Source organism: Sphaeramia orbicularis, chromosome 12 (assembly GCF_902148855.1).
Source record: "Sphaeramia orbicularis chromosome 12, fSphaOr1.1, whole genome shotgun sequence".
In the NCBI taxonomy this organism is placed as follows: Eukaryota; Metazoa; Chordata; class Actinopteri; order Kurtiformes; family Apogonidae; genus Sphaeramia; species Sphaeramia orbicularis.
Window position 1 is genome coordinate 4,482,546 of NC_043968.1, and position 9,182 is coordinate 4,491,727.

Consider the following 9,182-nt stretch of genomic DNA (forward strand, 5'->3'; position numbering starts at 1 on the left):
TGTGTTTGATTGTATTTTCAGGTTCTTAAAGCAGTGGGAGCTATCGTTTACAGACACCCAAAGACAAAGAAGAGAGAAGGAGATGGATCCACAATCCAGGAAACCAAACCTAGATCTGTGGATCCTGTTTGGTGTCAGCTAACATTCACTGATGCTGTATTTTTGGTCCAATCAGACCTGAAATGACCTATTGTTTTGGCTAACGGTCCTTCTTAGTGCAGCTCTTGGTTTCATGATCAGATCTTTCATGGTTTTTGTCTTCATTTTGTGATTGTGAACCTTGTGCTCCTACATGATTAGTAAACGAACTGAAACTGAGGCCAACCTAGTTTTACAAATACGGAGGAACTGGAGAATAAAGCTACGACGGAGTATTAGGACCACAGAAGAAAAGAAAAACACTGGGCACTACCAGAAGAAAGTCAGAAAATATGAGATAAAACCTGGAATTTTATGAGAATAAAGTCGAATACAAAAAGAATCACAATGTTATGAGAATAAAGTCATAGTTATAAAAAAAAGTCATAATTTAACAAAAATGTCATTGGTTTATGAGATTAAAGTCGTCATATTCCGACAATAAATCCATAATATTATCAAAATAACGTCTTAATTTAAACCAGGTGGTGTAAATCTGCTAATTTCCCAGAATGCAGTGGTGCCCTGCTGGTCCACAGCAGTAGTATCTGTGTTGGATAAAGGACTGGATCTGAACTAGACTCAGTAAATCTGCTCAGTCCCAGTAGATCAGGCATAGGTTCACTGGGGTCAGTCCACGCTGGACTGGAAATGACCTTTGGATCAGCTGGTTCTGGGCCCTAGTTTTGGAGCTTTTGGATCAGCTGGTTCTGGGCCCTAGTTTTAGACCCTTTGGATCAGCTGGTTCTGGGCCCTAGTTTTGGAGCCTTTGGATCAGCTGGTTCTGGGCCTAGTTTTGGAGCCTTTGGATCAGCTGGTTCTGGGCCCTAGTTTTAGACCCTTTGGATCAGCTGGTTCTGGGCCCTAGTTTTAGACCCTTGGATCAGCTGGTTCTGGGCCCTAGTTTTGGAGCCTTTGGATCAGCTGGTTCTGGGCCCTAGTTTTAGACCCTTTGGATCAGCTGGTTCTGGGCCCTAGTTTTAGACCCTTTGGATCAGCTGGTTCTGGGCCCTAGTTTTGGAGCCTTTGGATCAGCTGGTTCTGGGCCCTAGTTTTAGACCCTTTGGATCAGCTGGTTCTGGGCCCTAGTTTTGGAGCTTTTGGATCAGCTGGTTCTGGGCCCTAGTTTTAGAGCCTTTGGATCAGCTGGTTCTGGGCCCTAGTTTTAGACCCTTTGGATCAGCTGGTTCTGGGCCCTAGTTTTAGAGCCTTTGGATCAGCTGGTTCTGGGCCCTAGTTTTAGAGCCTTTGGATCAGCTGGTTCTGGGCCCTAGTTTTAGACCCTTTGGATCAGCTGGTTCTGGGCCCTAGTTTTAGACCCTTTGGATCAGCTGGTTCTGGGCCCTAGTTTTGGAGCCTTTGGATCAGCTGGTTCTGGGCCCTAGTTTTAGACCCTTTGGATCAGCTGGTTCTGGTCCTAGTTCTGGACCACTTGTTCTGTGGTAACTGGTACAGATCCATGTCCAGTCCAACTGTCCTTCATTTAATATTAGATTTCCCATGCTCCTTTGCTCTGGCTGTGTTTACTGCTATACTCCGTCATGTTGAGCAGGTTGGTTTAAGACACTCAGTCTGACTGAGAGGGGCGTGGCCTGGGCTTAGAGGGGCGTGGCCTGGGGGGGTGACATATGTGCAGACCCTCTGTAGAACTCAGGAAAAGGAAATGAATAGGCAGATATTTCAAAATATGACACATGATTTTCACTGGAGAAAATCTAAATACAGAGGATAATATTGGAATAAATGGTTAAAAATCAATGATGAAAGGTTAGATAGAAAGGAAAATCCATTTGGGAAGTGCCACAAAAGTTGTAAAGATGTTTCATGTTTTTATTTCCTCCGCCATGGAGGTCCTGTTTTTGCTGGCGTTGGTCTGTCTGTCTGTCTGTCTGTCTGTCTGTCTGTCTGTCTGTCTGTCTGTCTGTCTGTGTGCAAGATAACTCCAAAAGTTCTGGACGGATTTGGATGAAAACGTCAGTAAATGTTGATACTGGCACAAGGAACAAATGATTACATTTTGGTGGTGATGGGGGGGGGGCTGACCTGCCTTGGCGGAGGTCTGTGCACTCCGAGTACTTTTCTAGTTCTTTATGTTTTTCAGTGAACTTTGAACATTAGTCTTGGGATCAAATATTCTGCTTCCTGTAATCTAAGATGAAAATGTGGTATCTAGCAGTTGTTGCGTTTTGGTGAAACAGCCATGAGAGGCCAGCAGACGGAGGAGGACGGCGCTGGACTAAACTCTGTCAACACTTTATCTTTATTTGTTGTTGTGTTCCCAGCTGGCTTGTGGCTTCAGGCACTCGGCTGTAGTTACAGCAGATGGGAAACTGTTTACATTTGGCAGCGGTGAATCTGGTCGTCTGGGTCAAAGGTCGACATCGAACAAGATGCTGCCTGAAAGGGTGGCTGCTCTGGAGGGATACCATGTGGGACAGGTAACAAATGATCAGTGGTCAGACTTCACAGATTAGCAGGTATATGTTTATGGTCTCAAATGTAACAGGAAACGGTGTGTGTTTTCAGGTTTCGTGCGGTCTTAACCACACGCTGGCGGTTTCACTGGATGGCATGGTTGTGTGGGCATTTGGAGATGGGGATTATGGGAAATTGGGAACGGGTTCTTCTACAGCTAAGTACTACCCACATGTAAGTAAAGACTGAATAAAACTTTCATTAAGGAAGAGAAACCACATCTGATTCTATCGCTCTGGGGAATGGTACCAGAAACACATCCTTATCATGAAATGTATTATTTTTGATCAGTGTATTTGTATTCATTTTCAGTTTTTCAAACATACAAAAAATAAGACAAACACTGAGACATGTAACAGAGGAATAAGACACCACAGCAAATGAAATAAATGAAATGAAATTTAAATAAATAAATAAAAGGTGGTTTTGGTCACCAGTGGCCAATCACTTTGTACACAGAACACTTTAACCGGAGTTGAGGAAATGTATTATTTTATTTATAATTTTTCATCTCTGACACTTGATGCACCCACATACTGTATATTCGTCATACTGTTCGTCTCTGACAGTCTTGCACATATAACACACTTACCTCTGGCAGTTTGTACAGTTACCCAGATATTGCACATTTATGTAAATATGTATTTTTATCTTAGTAATAGTAGTTTATACATTTTTATATTTATGAATTCTCTTTTTCTTTCCCATGCTATTTTTAGATTCAAGATTCAAGCCGTTTCTGGTCATATATACAGCAGTGCTGCGCAGTAAAACTGTTACTGTGTGAGTTTAGGGCTGTGTATCGGCAAGAATCTGGTGATATGATACAAATCACAATACTAGGATCATGATACAGTATATGTTTGCATGTAAAGTATGATTTTTATTGGACAGGAAAAGCTGTTTCTTTACTGTAAACACGACAGTAAAACACTTTGAATCCATTTTGATGGATATTTCAAATGTATATATTGTTACTTGTAAAGTTAAGGTGAATTATTTTTGCTTGTTCCTATTTTCAGAAAGTGGAGCAGCTTTGTAACAAGGGAATTAAGAAGGTCAGCTGTGGAACTCAGTTCTCTGTGGCCTTAGCGTGCGATGGACACGTTTACACCTTTGGACAAGGTACGTTTGTTACAGTTTAGAAATCTACCACCTGTGAAAGAGTTTTGTCATCGTTTTTGGAGCGCAGCGTGGTAACTGTTTTGTACGTCATCCGTCCTTCCTTTCAGAGCGCCTCATCGGTCTGCCGGACTCCATGCTCAAGAATAAATCGTGTCCTCAGGTGGTGCCGTCTCTGGAGGGGCTCTTCATAGAAGACATCGCTGTGGGCTGCGAACACGTCCTCACTTTGTCCTCCACAGGAGACGTCTACGCCTGGGGCTGCAACAGTGAGGGACAAGTAAGCATGGTCCTGAAGATGCAACTGGAAACTCCTGATGTAAAATATGGAGTTTGTGTTCATTTTACATCTGGAACTCCACACAAGTACTACTTGTCTTTTGTATGTGTGTGTGTGTGTGTGTGATTCAGCTGGGCCTTGGACACTCCAACCCTGTGAAGGAGCCCACAATCATAACGGCGCTCCACGGTAAAAACATCCGTCAGATCTCTGCAGGTCGCTGCCATAGTTCAGCATGGACCACCCCCTCTACCTCCATGAAAAACTCAGGTATTCAAAGACCTCTGGACATTTCCTAATGTGTGCATCCTCAACTCCTGAATCCACACAAAAGTCCAACCTTAATATTTTCAGTGTGTGTGTGTGTGTGTGTGTGTGTATATATGTATGTATGTATATATATATATATATATATATATATATATATATATATATATACATACAGGGTGTGGAAGCAAAATGTACAATATTTTGAGGCAGGGATTGAAAGACAGTGTATGACCAATTAGTTTATTGAAAGTCATGAGAATTTATTTGCCACAAGAAAATGTCCATAATAGAAAATGTTTTTATTCTATGTGTCCTCCTTCTTTCTCAATAACTGCCTTCACACGCTTCCTGAAACTTGCGCAAGTGTTCCTCAAATATTGGGGTGACAACTTCTCCCATTCTTCTTTAATAGTATCTTCCAGACTTTCTGGTAATAGTTTTGCTCATAGTCATTCTCTTCTTTCCATTAGAAACAGTCTTTATGGACACTCCAGCTATTTTTGAAATCTCCTTTGGTGTGACGAGTGCATTCAGCAAATCACACACTCTTTGACGTTTGCTTTCCTGATTACTCATATGGGCAAAAGTTTGTGAAAAGGTATGGATAATAGTGTTAGGTATGATTATGACATCAGTATATGTTTGGGTTCAAAACAACTGATGTAGTGTCTGCTGAGAAAAAACAACTAAATGTTCATTGGAAATTTTGCTTCCCCACCCTGTGTGTATATATATATATATATATATATATATATTTATATATATATATATATATATATATATTTAAAATAAGATAAGATATTCCTTTATTGATCCCACAATGGGGAAATTCACAGTGTTATCAGCAGCATGAAACATACACACAACATGCACATACACGTAAGAGCAGTCATATAAATTTGAATAAAAAAGTGTTTAAAAAGGATAGTGCAAATATGGTTTGGTATGATGTAGTGCAATGGTTAGAATATAATATATATGTATGTATATATATATATATATATATATATATATATATATGTATACAGATTTGAGTATATACAGCATAGATGGGATAGAGGGAGGGTTGTTATTCCACATTGTGCATTGATCTTCTGGGAGCAGGACTGGTTGTTCAGTCTGACAGCAGAGGGAAGGAAGGACCTGCGGTATCTCTCCTTTGTGCAGCGTGGGTGAAGAAGCCGGTCACTGATGGTGCTTTCTAGGGCTCTTCCAGTCTCATGTAGGGGGTGGGAGACATTGTCCATGATTGATGACAGCTTCGCTGTCATTCTTCTGTCCCCCACCACCTCGACTGGATCGAGACTGCAGCCTATGACCGAATCGGCTTTCTTCACCAGTTTGTTCAGTCTTTTCCTCTCTGCTGCCGTGATGCTGCTGCTCCAGCAGACCACACTGTAGAGGATGGCAGATGCTACTACAGAGTTGTAAAAAGTCCTCAGGAGAGCTTCCTGCACTCCGAAGGACCTCAGTCTCTGCAATAGATGTAGTCTGCTTTGGCCCTTCCTGAAAAGGGCCTGGGTGTTGGCAGCCCAGTCCAGGTTCTGGTTCAGGTGAACACCCAGGTACTTGTAAGAGTCCACTATCTCAATGTCTGTACCCTGGATGTTCACCGGAGAGGGAGGGGAGGCCTTGTGATGGCAAAAGTCCACCACCAGCTCCTTTGTTTTTCCAGGATTAATCTGGAGGCAGTTCCGCTGGCACCAGGCCACAAAGTTCTGGTTCAGTTCTCGGTACTCATTTTCATCTCCATTGCTGATGAGACCGACGATAGCTGAGTCATCCGAGAACTTTTGCAGGTGGCAGTTTGTTGTGTGGTGTGTGAAGTCAGCTGTGTAGATAGTGAACAGGAGGGGGGCCAGGACAGTCCCCTGTGGAGCCCCTGTGCTGCAGACCACAGTGTCAGACTCACAGCCTTTTGTCCTCACAAACTGTGGCCTGTTGGTCAAGAAATCCACGAGCCATGGTGTCAGTTTCTGGCTCACTCCTGCATGGTCCAGTTTGTCCCTCAGCAGAGCTGGCTGAATGGTGTTGAAAGCACTGGAGAAATCATAGAACATGATTCTCACAGTGCTTCCAGGCCTCTCCAGGTGACACAGGGATCTCTGCATGAGGAAGATGACAGCATCCTCAACCCCAATGTTTTGCTGGTAAGCGAACTGCAGTGGGTCTGCAGTTGAGCTCACCAGAGGGCGCAGATGACGGAGGACCAGCCTCTCCAAGGTCTTTGCCAGGTGGGCTGTCAGAGCCACTGGGCGGTAGTCGTTAAAATCCCTGGGGCGAGATTTATTTATTTATTTATATGTACTGGTATCAGCAGATACCAGGAACAACATCAGAGATCTCTGTTCAAAAGAGCACAGTCCTAGGAACAGCTAAGATCCTACACAGAACCCTCAGGCTCCCAGGCCTGAGGACTGAATCTGAAGGAAACACCGCCCAGGTGGGCGAGAAGAAATTTTTATTTTTTTTTTATATACAAGAAAAACACATGTAATGTGTGTTTTTCAGTCCTTTTGATTTTGCCTTTATATACTATATAAACAAATGTTTCCTATACCCATGTTTGGGATCTGTTTTTTCAGCACAACTTCATCTATATCATCTGTCTATTATTTTTCACTTTAACCTACTATAAAAATACAAAAGGACAAAAAACACACAAAGAATATAAAATACGATTTGAAAAATGTATAGAATTTATTGCATAAATAACACACAGATGAGAGTGATCCTTTATTATTTCTAGTGCACTGGCAATGACTGAAGAGGGATTATTTTATGAACAGTTTGTTGTTTTCTCTGTTTTGCTTTGTTTTTTGTTTTTTTTGTTGGTTTTTTTTTTGTTTGGTTTTTGTTTTTCTATGGTGCCAGCTGCATTTAATTTACACCCCTGCTTACTTCAGATTTCTTTCATGACCACTCAGCACTGCACTTGTATTATATTGAGAAAACTTCAATAAAACTAGAAAAGCACTCAGAGAGTGCAGACCTCCGCCAAGGCAGCTCAGTCTCCCAAGCTGTGATCTACTAAAATAATCCCTGGACTTTGGACTGGATCGTGGTTTCCAGAATTTTGTGAGGATTCAGATCAAATATCTAGTAGAACCTGTTGGGAACTTATTTTGTATTATTTTTACCAAGTACTCTGACCATTCATTGTGCAGTTCCACATACATATGTTGAAAATATCCCTATCTCTCAATGATAAAGAATCTTTTTAAAAATTCCTGGATCCAGACAGTGATCTGGATCATTCCCAAAATCTAATCATTTTTAACTCATCGCATTTCGGACATTTCCTGAAAATTTCATCAAAATCCGTCCATAACTTTTTCAGTTTTGTTGCTAACGAACCAACAAACAAACAAACAAACCCTGGAAAATGCAGAACCTCCTTGGTGGAGGTAAAGATCTTGATCAAAAATAGTCACTTGCCCGATAAAGGGTTAAAGAGCATGTGCTGTGATTGATTTTCAGGTCCTAATGAGGACTCAGGGGGCACAAAGTAGAAACAATGAGCAGGGCTTACACAGTCTGACTGCACTTTTGAGCCCTGATCCAGACCACTTTTCAGCCTCCTTTTGCTCCGTCGTCTCCAGGTGGCTCTGGAAACTTCCAGCTCGGCCTTCCCCAGTCCGTCCCTCCACAGTACAACACCCTGAAAGACTGCAGTCCTGACGTTCTCAGCATGCGCCTCAGGGTACTCTACCACTTTTCTGATCTCATGTACAAGTCTTGGAGGCTCCTCAACCTGGACACCAAGAACCCGGTAAACACTGGTCCCATTTTCTGCCTCTTTACTCGCTTGTTTTTCCGTCAAATCAGTGAAATGATGGTAATAGCGCTGCATCCTACCTGGGTCTCATAATCCACTCACTGTAAAAGCCTGTTTGAGTTCCTCTGATGTTGTTTTTCTTAGTGAGTCTCTGCTTCCATTCAGGTGTCCACATCACGTTACAGTTCAGGGACAACAGGCATCATCCGGGGCGAGCTCCGGGGCCTTTTATCGCCCAAGGTCAACACGCTGCCTCTGGTCCGCTCCATCGGCAGAACAATGACCCAGGGCAAAACATACGGGCCACAGATCACTGTGAAACGCATTTCCACAAGGTAAACATGACAACACAAACACTTTTACTGACAGGAGCCTTTCAAAATACAGTTTTTCTTGTTACACTTAGAGTTGTTTGGGTTTTTTTTCAAACTGCCTGGTTTAACCTTTTATACATATTTACACGTTGTAATGTTACCATTTTGTCACAACCTATAGAGCAGTGTTCTTCAACCTTGGGGTCGGGACCCCATGTGGCTCGCCTGGAATTTCTAGTAATTGATAAAAATAAACATAAAAACTTACAAATAAAAAATATATGATGAGTTTACAGAGACAATCACAATCTAATGCCACGTTTCCACTATGTGGTATCAGCTCGACTCGACTCGACTCGGCCTTTTTGCATTTCCATTATGAAAAAGACCTGGAGTCTGGGACCTGGTACTAGTTTTTTAGAATCTGGTACCTGGTCCTAGTTTTTTTAGAATCTGGTACCTGGTCCTAGTTTTTTGGAATCTGGGACCTGGTCCTAGTTTTTTTAGAATCTGGTACCTGGTACTAGTTTTTTGAAATCTGGGACCTGGTACTAGTTTTTTTAGAATCTGGTACCTGGTCCTAGTTTTTTGGAATCTGGTACCTGGTCCTAGTTTTTTGGAATCTGGTACCTGGTACTAGTTTTTTGGAATCTGGGACCTGGTACTAGTTTTTGGAATCTGGGACCTGGTACTAGTTTTTGGAATCTGGGACCTGGTACTAGTTTTTTGGTCTCTCCTCCTCTGAGGTTCCAGGACTGGGGACCAGATCCTAAAGGTGACACTGTGTAAACACTGCAGACCTCTG

At 42.3% G+C, this 9,182-nt stretch overlaps 1 protein-coding gene across 1 annotated transcript in view; it reads left to right on the forward strand.

The window, feature by feature from the left end:
• Positions 1 to 9,182, forward strand: part of LOC115429585 (probable E3 ubiquitin-protein ligase HERC1) — a 144,291-nt gene that overhangs the window by 120,056 nt on the left and 15,053 nt on the right. The window contains 7 exon segments of the mRNA XM_030149173.1: positions 2,421 to 2,576; positions 2,665 to 2,787; positions 3,636 to 3,738; positions 3,846 to 4,015; positions 4,147 to 4,285; positions 7,888 to 8,057; positions 8,229 to 8,398. Of these exon segments, the coding sequence (XP_030005033.1) occupies positions 2,421 to 2,576; positions 2,665 to 2,787; positions 3,636 to 3,738; positions 3,846 to 4,015; positions 4,147 to 4,285; positions 7,888 to 8,057; positions 8,229 to 8,398 (1,031 nt within the window).